Source organism: Lycium barbarum, chromosome 8 (assembly GCF_019175385.1).
Source record: "Lycium barbarum isolate Lr01 chromosome 8, ASM1917538v2, whole genome shotgun sequence".
NCBI classification, from domain to species: Eukaryota; Viridiplantae; Streptophyta; class Magnoliopsida; order Solanales; family Solanaceae; genus Lycium; species Lycium barbarum.
The window spans coordinates 127,715,942-127,730,846 of NC_083344.1; the positions used below are offsets into that span (position 1 = coordinate 127,715,942).

At 33.4% G+C, this 14,905-nt stretch overlaps 1 protein-coding gene across 1 annotated transcript; it reads right to left on the minus strand.

Annotated features, from left to right (window-relative positions):
• Nucleotides 1-1,471: 1,471 nt before the first annotated feature.
• Nucleotides 1,472-6,959, minus strand: LOC132607286 (nudix hydrolase 20, chloroplastic-like). The gene is made up of 9 exons (XM_060321192.1): nucleotides 6,599-6,959; nucleotides 6,459-6,523; nucleotides 4,159-4,342; nucleotides 3,972-4,052; nucleotides 3,272-3,397; nucleotides 2,906-2,985; nucleotides 2,665-2,780; nucleotides 2,429-2,549; nucleotides 1,472-1,880 (listed from the first exon to the last, which is right to left on the minus strand). The coding sequence occupies exons 1-9, from the start codon at nucleotides 6,857-6,859 to the stop codon at nucleotides 1,811-1,813; spliced, it is 1,104 nt and encodes a 367-aa protein (XP_060177175.1). The 5' UTR covers nucleotides 6,860-6,959; the 3' UTR covers nucleotides 1,472-1,810.
• Between the last annotated feature and the right edge of the window lie 7,946 nt (nucleotides 6,960-14,905).

The window sequence follows — 14,905 nt, forward strand, 5'->3', positions numbered from 1 at the left end:
ATGACATCTGATTTGATTTGGTTTTAAATTTTAAAAACCGATAATATTTGGTTAAAATAACCGAATAAATAACCGAACCAAACCGATAAATTATATACATAAATTTTATAATTATTTATATGTATAATATTAGTTTTTCATAATAATTATAAATATTTTATACCTTTTAATCATTAATTTGATTTTTGGTCTACTTATTTTACATAATTGTTTAAGGACCCTGGTTTTTAAAAATATGTTCAAACCAATGTCTTTAAGTCTTTTAACTCTTTAAGCGTTAAGTATAAACCCACTAACAAAAGCTCACGTTAGAGTCTAATGTCTTTAACTTAAATTTTTAGCCTTTCTTTGTCAGTCATTTAATTTTAGGTTGTTTTTTTTTTCTTTCGAATTTATACCTTTCTTTTTTCTTGTTTGAATGGGTCCTAAACTTCTAATGTTTTTCATATGAAAAGGACAGAGGTTGTAGATTTGAAGGTTCCTATAAAAGATACTTCAATAACATCAGCATTTACTGCAACTCAAGCACCTGGTAATGCCCTAATACTTCTTTCATGGGTAATCCTCCTAAAAAGCATAAAAGAACAACTCTTTGTAGTCAAGACTCTAGCCTTGGGGATAATGATAGAAAAACATTTGAAGTTTGGGATGTTACACAAAGTTTTTTTTAATAAAATGAAAGAATTTAGGGCAAAATGCAAGTACTGCCCCAAAGTGTGGGATCATTACACGAAGTTTTTTGATTTCATATATTTTCATTTTAATTTTAGGTATTGTTTATGTTTAATTAATATGTATGTTTGTAACAACAATCAAAAGCTCCTATGCACTACTTTATTTCCAGGTATGTGCATTAAGATGACAAAAATGGTGCAGCCACTACTAAGTTAGTTTTTAGCTCTATATGTAATAGTTTAGCAACTTTGGGTAACTTGAGTACTACACTATCACTAATAGTGAAAATATTTCTTTGATGTATGTTCCACCTTAAACTATAAAAAACAAAAAAAAAAAGACGTCTTTTTCAACTTTTTAGTGTTTTACTGATAAGTCTCATGGCTACTAATTATAAACCGAAAAATCGAACCAAACTGACAATAACCAAACCGATGTTTATTATTTTATTTGATTTAATTATGGTTTTAGACATTTAAAAACCGACTAAACTAGTTCAGTTATGGTTTTAATCAATAACCGACCCAAATCGAACTATGAACGCCTCGACTTTTAGCCATAAAAGTTGCACTATAAAGTTTTCTGGTCTTCGAAGAAGTTACTTAGGATTGTTGTAGTACCATTATGCTAATGTAAAGAATTTACCTAGCAAGATCAGACGAATATCATGCAGTAATCGGTATGCATTATAAAACTTCTTGTTGTTCAGTGTGATATCTGGTATTTATAAGAAAATATTGAAATCCTGAATACCGTACCGAAAAGTATGGGACAAATATAAAGTACTCACTGTAAAAGTCACCAACTCACCATTCCCATACACACTTTGTCCGTAATTTATTTCTCACATCTCCAAGATTAGTACATGCCTAAACACTATTTCAATCCAGAACAAGGCTGCAAGTAGAGAAGGACCAAAAGGGTATATACTTTTAACATATTCAAGAATCAAGAATGGATGATCTAGATCAATTAAAGAGCTTGGCCGTCAGTGTATTACTGAATTTGGCACAACACTGGACATTGATATGCCTTTTTTTCCTCCTTTTCATGGTTCTCGATACAAAGACAAAAGTAAATCTGCTCATCCGCAAAGTGGCAAAACAAGGAATGAACCCCCTAAAGCTGGTTATAGTTAGGAGCAATACCCACTTCTCAAACTCTGCAGTAGCCTCAGGTACCCAAACTCTTCCGGTCTGATGTTCCTGGTATTATTTCAAGTGGAAAATGTGGGGATTAGAGTGGATCACAAAATTATGCATATAGAGGGAGAACAACAAGAAGGAATCATAATAGGTAAATTAATTTGGAGGCTGCATATACTGATGAGACTACAGATATTTCAAGCTACCTTCGGATGCAGTTAAAATCTATCAGAATACCAGATTTTGATTTTTGAAGGCAAACGGGGAAAGAGTTGGTTCAAAATTAAAGACTGAATGCCAATTGTTTGAATTTCTTCGGAGATTTCAGTCAATAACCACAAGATAGTCATGAGGGATTTAAACCCTAAACCTTGCACTTAGCAAGTAACTATAGAGTACATCATAAGGCTTGGTGGTTCAGCCAAATTCTGCAAGATAAAAGTTAATTCTGCAAGATAAACCAACTTTATGCGCTTCCACAAAAAGAACGTTCTTTGAACTTCATAACTGAATTGGTGTTTAATGTGACAGGATAGAAATTAAAAAGAATGAACGGCAGGCTCAGAAGTTGGATGGAAATATTAAAGTAAATGGTAAGATATTCCTACCCATGCCTGAAAAGGAAATCAATAATGACAAGATTGCAGTTTGCTTTAAAGAATGGCGTTTTTCGGATGATATTTGCTACTTGTGTGACTGGGATCAGTCGAAAGCTTTCTACCTCCCCATCTGTCACAAAACAGACAAGAGCAGAGATTGAGTAGAAGTCTGTGAGCATCTGAAATAAGTAGAAAGCAGCATTGATTTAGTGCTTGCATACGAATTTAAAATTCAGTGGGCTTACCCTCATTATGAGGAATGAAGCCATCAGGAAGTTTAAGATCATAACAAAAGAGGATGTCTCTCTTCATCCTATATCCTTCTAGGTCAATGTAAGACACAGCTCCAACGGGCACAGCTCTGATCGATCATAAGAAAATTCACAAGCATAATATAAAGAAACATTTATAGCATATAAAACATCAACAGGTAGCAGAGTGCCTAAGATTGATGGTTATTATTGCAAATTGGAGAATTGATCTTACTTATGGGAAATAGATCTTGGTATCCCTGCCTCCTCTTCACATTCCTTAATAAGATTTTCTCCACAAGAAATACCATGTGGCTGCAGCCATAACCGCATTAATCAACCAAGAAATAATCATGTTTACACAATATTGACTACTGTATGTTCCGCACCAAAGAACTGCTCCACAAAAAAACAGCTGATGAGAATTGTTGGTGGGTTTCTTGATAAGGAATGAACAAAATACTGTTTATGAAGTGGCAAAAGAATTTTCAACCGAAGCATGTTTAGGTCCAACTAAATCTGAGTATATCAGTAAGGCTACAGGTACATATATAATGATAATCTATGATAAAACCATTAAACTTGGAAGGGTGTCACATACCAATCCCCCCGCGACTAAATGATCCAGCATTCCAGGATAGGTGGATTTTTGTTCACTTCTCTTCCCTAGCCATAGAAATTTCTGCTCATCTTTCTCAAGATAGCCATTCATATGAACTCCATAAGCCTGCAGAGTCGTCAAAATTGAAATATAAGGCATGAGTGAGAAAATCAATATGCCCAACCTGCTAGCGGATGGCTTCTAGAAAGAAATGTTTGGATGGCCTCTAGTAAGAAATGCTAGGGCTTATAAGAAGTGGGTCGATCAAATGACGGAAAAATGTTTTGGTAAGTGTAATAACCATCATAGACAACAACTCAGGAGGTTCAAAGGCTTTCAAGAATTGGAAAATTCAAACTGATAGTTGATTAATGACCTTATCCCGACAATATAAAAATGAAAACTGCCAGTCCCTCATTTACCACCATAAACATCTGATAGAGAGATAGCCATGAGTCACATGGTAAAAATTGTTAATGGGGTGGGGACCTCATTAGAAAAGAAAAAGGCTGCCACTACGTAGTTGGTATGAATATCCATCATATATAAGCTGAAAAAACAAGCCTATAATGACATTCATAGAAATGGTCATATCAAAACAAAGACTAAAAACTATTTAGTAACATTTAACGATATTTATAGCCACATTATTAAGAGATGATGTAATTAGTTTAAGTGGAAAACTGAATAGCGCACACACCTTTATCCCAAAGTATGGCGCAGCAGCTCGTTCCAATGAGAAAAATATTGGTTCCCCGAAAGCTGAAGCAACTGGATATAACTATCAGTGACAAAAATGTAATCATGGAGGAAGCAATCTTTACTCTTAAGACTTATATATAGCTAAAAGATTTTAGAAAATTAATAGACAAAAGTTATCAAAGTACCTCATTTCTTATGCCCGGGATGAGTTCGCCCAAAGACTTAATGACATTGGCTACAGCTTTAGTTCGATCCGTGGGTGTCCTCACGTTTGGATGCAAAGTGCAATGACATCCGAAATTGCTATCGTAGGTATTATCTTGTGGGAAAATGAATACATTGTGATATGGCTTCAGAAAATCAGCAAACCTAAATTACAAATATATTTACCTTCTCATCAAACAACAACAACAACATACCCAGTGAAATCCCACAATGTGGGATCTGGGGAGGGTAAAGTGTACGCAGACCTTACCCCTACCTCGGCAGGTAGGGAGGCCGTTTCCAAAAGACCCTCGGCTCAAGAGAAAACATGGAAAAGGGTCAGGTAAGGACAAACAATTCAAAGTAGTATGGAACTGAAATAACGAAAGCGAAAAACAATGATAAAACAGTCTGGAAAAAAAAAAAGGAGCAGTAGCTACCACAGATAAATAAAATAATCGAAGTACAAGAAACAACGGATAGTAGCATAAAACAAAGGGCAAGAAACTACGGAGCAAAACTGTGACTACTAGTACAAAAGGGTAAGCAGGACTACCTACTAGCCTTCTACCCTAATTTGCGTCCTCCATAACCTCCTATCTAAGGTCATGTCCTCGGTAAGCTGGAATTGCGCCATGTCCTGCCTAATCACCTCTCCCCAATACTTCTTCGGCCTACCTCTACCTCTCCTGAAACCGTCTATAGCCCACCTCTAACACCTCCGCACGAGGGCATCAGTGTCTCTCTTCTTTACATGCCCAAATCATCTCAGCCTCACTTCCCGTATCTTGTCCTCCACCAAGGTCACTCTCACCTTATCCCGGATATCTTTATTCTTAATCCTATCTCTCCTAGTGTGCCCACACATCCATACTACCATCTCATCAAACAACAACAAAATTTAAATCACTAAGAATAGCTATCTGATTTTAATCCCGATAACAAGATAAACCAAGTCCGGGCGACGGCAGTCATTAATTATTTTATTCTACTTCAAAAACAAAGATAAACCAAAGTCGCTCTTGAATGGGCAATGTTGTTTACATGAACTTGACATAGTGGTAACAGCTTGTTTGGATGGTTGTTACCTATTGTTTTGTAATGTGCTGTTAGCATAACAACAATGTTTGTTTTGATTATTACTTTAAAATTATTGTATCATATCGTTAAATCCACCGTTATGTAAAGACGAAAAGTCCCATTTTGTATAACGACCGATTTGTTATGATCACGTTGTTACGTTATTTCTTCGTCTCATTTTGTCTTTACTTATTATCTAATAATCTTATTTTATTTTTTACCCCACCTTTTTATAATAGCTCTACCTCATACCTACTTTTCTCATAGGTCTATCCTTCAAATTGTTGGTGTGTGACATTATGTAACGAGGAAAAATGACACTCCCTCCGTTTCAATTTGTTTGTCTGGTTTTGACCTGACACGAAGTTTAAGAAAATAAAGATTGATACCAACTGTCACGGGCCGCCTCCTTCATAGTGTCAGTGGTACACTAATGGCTCGTGCGGCGCCCGTAGTCCAGGCAGATTACGAGCCAGCCTAATGATAGTCCCAGGACTCATGACACGACCTGGTGTCCAAGGCCTTGACATCGACCCAGCGGCACCGCTGAAGCTAAGCCTCCAAAGCCATGGACACCAGGTCGTGCCATGAGTCCTGAGACTATCATTAGGCTGGCTCGTAGTCCGCCTGGACTACGGGCGCCGCACGGGCCATTAGTGTACCGCTGACACTATGAAGGAGGCGGCCCGTGACAGTACGACTTTTGAATCTTATGATCTTAAATTACAGATATGTAGAATGTACCAAAATGCCCTTTAATCTTGTGGCTAAAAAAGAAAAAAGGTATTCTTTTTTAGACAAACAAAAAAGGGAAAGTAAGACAAACAAATTGAAACGGAGGAAGTACAATCTATCCACATATGACATATATGCATCAAAGCAATACAGTGCGATAAAATACAACACAATACAATATACTCCTTTTGTCTCAAGTTACGTGGCACCATTTGACTAGGCATGAAGTTTAAGAAAGAAAAGAAACTTTTAAAATTTGTGATCCAAGACAAAACTTAGATAAAGGTGTGGCTTAAAATCATCAAATAAAGATATTATTTCTTTTCAAGACAGACTAAAAAGAAAAATATGTCGCATAAATTGAGACAGAAGAAGTAATACAATACATTACGAAACAATACGTAACAACCAGCCAAATAGAGCGTATTAGCTAAAATATAAGAGAGAGAGAGAGAGAACAAAGTACCGATGGTGAACATAGCCAATTATTTGTTGGTCAATCACAAAAGGCATGAACTCACATTGCTTCTCCTGCACACCGATTTTCAAACTTGTTATTATTTAATTTCCATAAAGCAAAAGGCTAATTATTGTTTAAGTTAATACCGAATTGCGATTACAAAGCTTGATTTTATCGAAAAAATCTGTGAGGGTAGAATCGTCATTTGGAGGAGATTCAGATACTTGAAGAACGTCATTCCACGTGAAGCTATTATTTCCGGCTAAAATGGCAAATGAACGTAATTTCTGCCGTCGGGAAGGGTAAAATGGGGATTTAACACTCAGAATGGTAGGGATAATTTGGGTATAAGAAATAAAGTGAGGGAGCCTCAGGGAAATGGAACGATATAAGTTGTAGCAACCCATTTGGCACCGCTCCGAATGCTAATGCCGCTAGGCGCTATCTTATATTCTTTAACTACAAGGTATGTCCTTTTATTTTGGGAAAAAGCCATAATTACTGCTAAACTATTCGAAATATGTTAAATTTACTCTCCGTTATATTTTTGGCTTCAAAATACCCTCCAATCAGTTAAATAGCTCAAAAATAACCCTCCCTGCTAACAATTGCTCCGAAACCCTTGAATTATTCAAAATAGGGCAATTTTACCCTTGTTCTTTTAAATCCTTTTTTGGAAGAACGAGAGGCAGGGGCGGAGCCACCATACCATTTACGGGTTCGGCCGAACCCAGTAACTTTAATTCAAACCCTGTATTTGTCTTGAAAAATTCATTGAATATTTATTGATTGTTACTTTAGAACCCAGTAACTTAAACAACTTACAATTCCGAACTCACAAACTTCAAATCTTGGCTTCGCCTCTGAGAAGAGGGGGAGTTGAATTTGTGAGACACATATAATAGCAACATAAGAAACGAAGTAGTGTGAACACCTACTATTTCAACAAATGAAAAACAATGACAAGAAGAAGAAAAATATAAGCATATGCTTCAGGTGAACATATATCTATTTCAGGTGAACATATATCTATGTCTGCTGACAAAGCACGAAGAATAATTGATTAAATTCGCGAACATTCCAATGAGGAAACGCTTATGATACTAGAACTCGCGCCTTATCGAGCATATTTTTCCATTTTGAAATTGATTTATTCTGCAGCAGTAAATGCTAGTTATAATATGAGTTCCAGCAAAATCAATACCATTAGTGAAGCCGAAGTCAAACATATAGCATTTTTTTCTTTTGGTTCCTTACGCATTAGGTATGAGTTATTATTTCTGAACATATGTCATGTATTTTTCTTACATAACAATTTAAAAGTTTATTTCTTTACATTAATAATAATAGATTTATTTTACTAACTCTAAGAATGATGTGATCAAAAAAATCAAGTTCAATTATACTTTGATACGATACATTTTTTTGCGCGAATTGCCCTTCTTTTGGGGTGGTCTTTAAATTTTATCCCTCATATTTGTACTCTTTAAATTATGCCCCTCATATTGCTGGTCTTTAATTTTTGCCCTTCGCGTTGCAACCCTGAGCGTTCACGCAGAAATCATGAGGTTCTGGGTTCGAATCCCCGCTCAAGCATAAATTAAAAAAAAAATTGCATGGCAAGGTTTGGGTCGCGTGTATGCCGGACTCGGCATACACTTGTTAAGAAATTACCAAAGTTATGTCGGACCCGGCATACTCATGCCTTATGGGCAGACTTGGCATAAGTATGCCGGGTCCGGCATAACTTTAGTAAATCCTTAACAATTTTATGCCGGATCCGGCATACTTATGGGCAAATTTTTAGTTAAGCCTTAACTAAAAGTCTTTTTCTAGTTTTACCTTATGGAGCAAACTTTTAGTTAAGGAACAACTAAAAGTATGCCCCATAAGGCGGAACTTTTCTTTAAGGTATAACTAAAAAAATTTCTTATAAGACAAAGTTGCCCCATAAGGCATAACTAAAGCATGCCCCATAAGGCGGAACTTTTCTTTAAGGTATAACTAAAAAAATTTCTTATAAGACAAAGTCTATGTCTTAAGGAAAAATTATGCCTTATTGGGCATACTTTTAGTTATGCCTTAACTAAAAGTCTACTCCATAAGGCATAACTAGAAAAAGACTTTTAGTTAAGGCTTAACTAAAAGTTTGCCCATTAAAAGTTTGCCCGTAAGTATGCCGGACCCGGCATAAACTTGTGAAGGAATTACCAAAGTTATGCCGGACCCGGCATACTTATGCCAAGTCTGCCCATAAGGCATAAATATGTCGGGTCCGGCATAACTTTGGTAATTCCTTACCAAGTGTATGCCGGTGGGAGCATAGCGAAATTTAAACTCTGTCTTGCGAATTTTTTATAAATTTTTGACTGAGTGGGCGTTCAAACCTGAAATCCATAGGTTTTAGGCGAAAGGCAAAATTTAAAGATTTCAAATATGAGGGGCAAAATTTAAAGACCACCCAAAAGAAGAGAAATTCGCACGATATATTACTTATTGTTCTTTAAGTTATCCCAAATTTCAGTCGATGACTGATATAATAATTTTGAAAGGAAAAGGCAGATTAAATATTTAGTTGCAAAACCAGATCGTACCGTGAGCACTCCTAACCACAAAAGTGGTATCTAAAGGCTTGTGGACACTGTTAAATGGAATTAGAACCAAAGATGATTTCCTCAAAAGGAGAACTAGAACTTTCAAACCTGAGAATGCACTTCTATATAGTACCGGTAAATGGGCGGGTCGGATTGAATATAGGTGGGTTGAAAGTTTGAAACGTGTTTGACAAAATATATAAAAAAAAAAAGTGGGGGGTTTCATACTAAATACCAATCAATATTATTAAAAAAAAAAAGTGAAACACACTATCTCCAAACTCACGGAAAAAAAAAGTGGACCCATATTAACAAAATCAAACAATATAAAAAAATAAAAAATAAAAAATAAAAAGTGAATCTCATATTAAAAAAACAAACAATGTAAAAAAAAAAAGTGCATCCCATATTAAAAAATCAAATAATATTCATGTAATTTGCCAAAGTATCTCATTAAATCAATAATGATGGATTTATTGTCACATGCGCATCAACTCATTAGTGGAGCAAATGAAATTATTGTACAACAAAAAACATGGACCCCATATTATTGCTTTTCTTCAAAAGTTTAAGTAGCCAAACCATACAATTTTCTTTATTTTTTTATATTAGCCTGAGATGTAATCTAGATATTGAACTGTTGTATTTGCTATTCCGTCATGTTATTTATTTGTTATGTTTACTAAAATAAATATACTTAAAATACTTATATTTTAAAATAAGATAGAATTTAATTACTTTTTCATTTTTTCCCTAACTCTAATAAATATGAAAAGAGATTAATGTCATAAAATAAAAAATAATATTAAATGGAGATCAAATAATTAATAAGGTAAATTAGTGAAATTATAATTCTAATTGACGTTTCCTTAAAAAACCGTGCAAAAGACAACATGACAAGTAAAATGAGTTAAACCAAAAATATTTACCAAAAATAAAAAAATAGTAATTCTTCATTTAAATAGAAAATCAAATTTCTACTTTGTTTCATTTTAAACATGTAAAATTAATATAATAATTTGAATTAGAATTATCCAAATCAAAATTTGGTAAAAAATAATAGGTATTGGTTAGGCCCAATCTACATACATTAACAATATAATATTTTACACCTTTAAATTAATCGAATTAAAATTCAAAGTATCAACTGATGCTTAAATATTGTTATTGTTTTATCTCAAAGAGAGGAAAATAGTTTCCTTTTAAATAAATCTTCTCTTTTAAAAAGTATTAATAAATTTTTGCCAACTTTGTATTCATAACAAACACTAATATAATAAAGTTTTGGATACGGAGCACAAACTACAATGTTATATTAATCATGTTTTGAACATAATATATATTACTTTACTACTACATAGAAGAGCCGGTTTATAAGCAAGATCGTCGTCCGTCCTTTGGCCCCCCTTCTTTATTTAAGGGCAAAAAAATCCTTTGTGGTCCCACCCACTTTTTTTATTTAAGGGCAAAAAAATGATATTTTATACTTTATATTACCAACTCTTCTAAAAAGTAGATAGAAATACTTTATTATATTTCTATTTTTCTACTATATAGAAGCATCGGTTTACCCATGGTTTGTCGTCAGTCACTCTTTTAAAAAAAAAAAAAGGTGGACCCCATACTAAAAACGCCAAGCAATATTTAAAAATAAAAATAAAAAAGGTGGACCCCACCATCTCCAAACTCATTAAAAAAAAGTGGACCCCATATTAAAAAAACAAGCAATGTCAAAAAAAAAAGTGCACCCCATATATTAAAAAATCAAATAATATTCATGTAATTCCCAAAGTATCCCCATCAAGTCAATAATAGTGGATTCATTGCCACATGCGTATTAACACGTTAGTGGGAGCAAATGAAATTACTGCACAGCAAAAAAATGGACCCCATATTGTTGCTTTTCTTCAAAAGGTTAAGTAGGCAAATACATACAATTTCCTTTCTTTTCTTATATTAGCCTGAGATTTAATCTAGATATTTAATTGTTATATTTGCTATTCCACCATGTCATTTATTTGTTATATTTACTAAAAAAATATACTTAAAATATTTATATTTTAAAATAAGATGGAATTTAATTACTTTTTTATTTTTATTCTTACTCTAATAAATGTAAAAAGAGATTAATATCAAATGGAGATCAAATAATGAATAAAGTAAATTAGTCAAATTATAATTCTAATTCACGTTTCCTTAAAAAAATCATGCAAAAGACAACATGACAAGTAAAATGAGCTAAACCGAGAATATTTATCAAAAATTAAAAAATAGTATTTCTTCGTTTAAATAGAAAATTAATTTTTACTTCGTTTCGGTTTAAACATGTAAAATTAATTTAATAATTTGAATTAGAACTATCCAAATCAAAATTTGATAAAAAATAATAAGTATTTTACACCTTTAAATTAATCGAATTAAAATTGAAAGTATCGACTGATGCTTAAATATTGCTATTGTTTTATGTCAAAGAGAGGAAAATAGTTTTTTTTTAAACAAGTCTTCTCTTTTAAAAAGTATTAATAAATCTTTGGTGACTTTGTATTCGTAGAAAACACGAATATAATAAAGTTTTAGATATGGAGCACAAATTATACTGTTATATTAACCGTGTTTTGAACATAATATATATATATATATATATATATATATATATATATATATATATATATATATAAAATACCTTCCCGCTCGTATTTGATAGGGGAATAAAAAATGAGTTGTATGACGAATAATATGAGTACGCAGAATTATTACAAAATTGAAAAACCAATATTTGACAAGCACGTCAGACTGTAACTATCAAAGAGAGTGCAATGCTAGCACAATTACTCTCTGCTTATAATCTCAAGTCAACAAATACAATATATCGAGGTAATTGTAAGGAAACGAACTCTATATACTAATTACTATATAAAAAAGAAAAACAAGCAAGAAAAGAAAAATAAAAAGGAGCAGAACACCAAATGTCTTGCATTCAACATTTTAAACTTGAGTAGTGTTGCCAATTTTTATTTTTTTTCAATGGGAAGAGGCTTTCTACTTATCTATAAATGCCTTCAATTGAATACTCTCGACGAGACCCCTCGACTTTATATTCTCTCCAGCTTTTTCTCGTAATATCATAGCAGAAGTACGAGAATTTATTGCGCTTCACCTTAGCAATGAATATAATTTTCCCATCGTACTTCGCAAGACAAAAATGCATACCGGGAATAGAGGTGTACAAAGCAAACCGACAAACTGCACCAAATCGATAAATCGAGTCAAATCGAGAAAAAAAATCGACTAGTGGTTTGGTTTGACTTGGTTTGGTGTTGAAAAAAAACTGACTATAATTGGTTTGGTTTGGTTTTAGCTAAAAAAAAAAGTCAAACCAAACCAAACCGACCCAACGTTACGTGTATTCAATAAAAATAATAATTTATAAATAAAAAGATTTATTTGTAATGTAATTTATAAATATTTTTTAAATTTTTTAATTGTTTTTTGTCTTTTATCGTATTATTTTAAGCCTGAACTTAGAATTTCGAAAGCCAATAAATTTATATCCCATGCATGTTAGTAATTCAAATAAAGTCCAAATCAAAACCAACTTAACACTAATGCTAACAAAAGAAATTCAATTCTAACACTAGGAATGACAGTAATGTTGGATATCTATTCTTTAGTTTTGCATAATTGGTTTAGAGCATAAAAATACATAGCTTAATTTTTTTCTTTGTCGTGTAATTAATACTTATTAGCCATACTTATTTTAGCATAACTTAGTATTTAGATTAAAGGCATTTTGTTTATGGCTTATTAATTAGCAATACTTATTTTAACCGATTCTATTATCTTTTTTGTTGAATATTTTTATACGATGTCATTACCCATCTCACATTTTGTGTTATTTGCTTAAGAAACACCTTAGTTATATAGTTGTATTTTACTAGGACTAAAGAAATATTTGAAGGAAAAGTCATATGTTTTGTATGAAGGAAAAAACCCCTAAAAATCCGAAGAAACCGAATAACCCGAAGTTGAAAAACCTGAATTTTATTGGTTTTGTTTGGTTTATAAATTTAAAAACCCGAGGCAATTGACTTAGTTTGGTATTTGAAAAATCCAAACCAACCCGATCCATGTACACCCCTACTGGGGAATATTGTCCTCTTATAAACCTGAGGGAAAGGGAATAATGATATGCCTCTCCCATTGTTCATGTTGTCCCTTTTCTAAAATCCACAAATTAAATTCTCCATTTATCATACTTTCAAGGACCGCTAGTTTTCCTTTCACTTCTATTAGGTTATAATGATATACTGTGATGTAAAGCTTCCCACAAAGTAATAATTTTGAAACTTTCCGCTTTCAAATCGAATGCTATTATATTTTTCTTCCGATGGAAATTATTCTTACAGATAGATAACTCCAATGATGCAAACTCCCCACCTCAAACAATGAAATTGAGGAATGCTCTCGATCTCCTTCCACGAGACGTCCATGCTGCCTAAAGTGAAAAACCCAATTTCTTGTGTATATAGAATTATATTCCCTGAATTTAAGGTTCGTGAATAAAGTTTTATAAATCTTTTCTTCTGGTTCAAAACCAAGAAAATAGTGACACATATATTGATCCATGTCTATTTGGGGAAGAAATCTTACTTCTCTTGTACTGGAATTGCAAATTACGACAGGTTGTTCTGTCATCTTCGGGAAGCAAAACAAACTATTAACACATTCCACCTTGTTAAACGAACCTACATAGTCGTAGAGTTTATCAAGATACATAATATGGAAAAGGGAGGCTTTCCCATCTTTGTTTTGTTCTATAGTGTAAAAAACTTCTTTTTTTTGCGCGCAAGCAAGTTGGTTCCGCCAGGGCGAGTCATAGAGCGGCATTGATGGATATTCACGAAATCTAATTCGAATACGAGAGTGTTACAAAATTTTAAAACCCACCTGAAACGCATTAAAGACTTGACGGCAAGTCATGAAAATACTTCAAAGATTATTTCTTCAAGAATTGATTGTCCTTCTCTCGAGGACTTCCATGTGTATCTCCTTGTAGAGACCGTGGCGACCCGAGGCACAACAGAGACAAGTCCACATCACGGGTTAGAAACAAAAAATATGATATTTAAGTGATAAAAGTAGATTCACCGAGTTCCAAACTGTGAGCCATTGACTCGAAATTTCTCAATCACTATATATGAAGAAGAAAAAAAAGGAAAAGAAATAAGGCGTTGTAGTCAAGGGGCCATGCTTCACTAATGTTTGGCAAACCTTTTTCTAAGTTTAAATAGGGCAAAACTTTTGTCTTTCAACTTTTCCTTTTCCTACTAAAACTCGTAGACTTTCCAGGAAAGCTTTATGACTTGAATTAGTTTGGTTTTAGAATTTAAATGTCTTTAACAAACAAATGACAATGTTTTGTTTGGTCCCTTTTTTCACATTAAAAATGCAACCAACCGATTATACTTATCTATATTGATTTTTTATTTTAGTAGAGATCATTTATACCATGGGGAGCATGGGAGCAACAATAAAGTTATTTTAGTGTGACCTATAAGTTATCAGTTCGAGCAGTGAAAGCAACCACTGATAATTACATTAGTTGTAGGCTTGGATGAGAATAGTACTAGGATGAGTGACCCGAAGTCCTCGTGTTACATCCCTCCTTTTTTAAAAAAAAAAAAAAGGTAGGCTGCACATCACACCCTTAGGATGTTTTCCTTCAGATCCTGCTAATGCAAGATGTTTTGTGCACCGGGTTAGCTTGGAGATCATTTATACTTTAAGCCACAAAAAAGTTGTACTGCATAATATGTTACCTGGTTGAGTTTTCTGTTCCTCTAAGAAGCTACTTAGGAA

What these genes read in the sequence shown, in the direction of transcription:
- LOC132607286 (XM_060321192.1), bottom strand. Translation starts at nt 6,859, where the DNA reads ATGGGTTGCTACAACTTATATCGTTCCATTTCCCTGAGGCTCCCTCAC. An exon ending in CGCCATACTTTGGGATAAAG is followed by an intron (nt 3,398 to 3,971) that starts GTGTGTGCGCTA and finishes ACGACTCTGCAG; the next exon opens with GCTTATGGAGTTCATATGAA. An exon ending in CCAAGATCTATTTCCCATAA is followed by an intron (nt 2,781 to 2,905) that starts GTAAGATCAATT and finishes ATGATCGATCAG; the next exon opens with AGCTGTGCCCGTTGGAGCTG.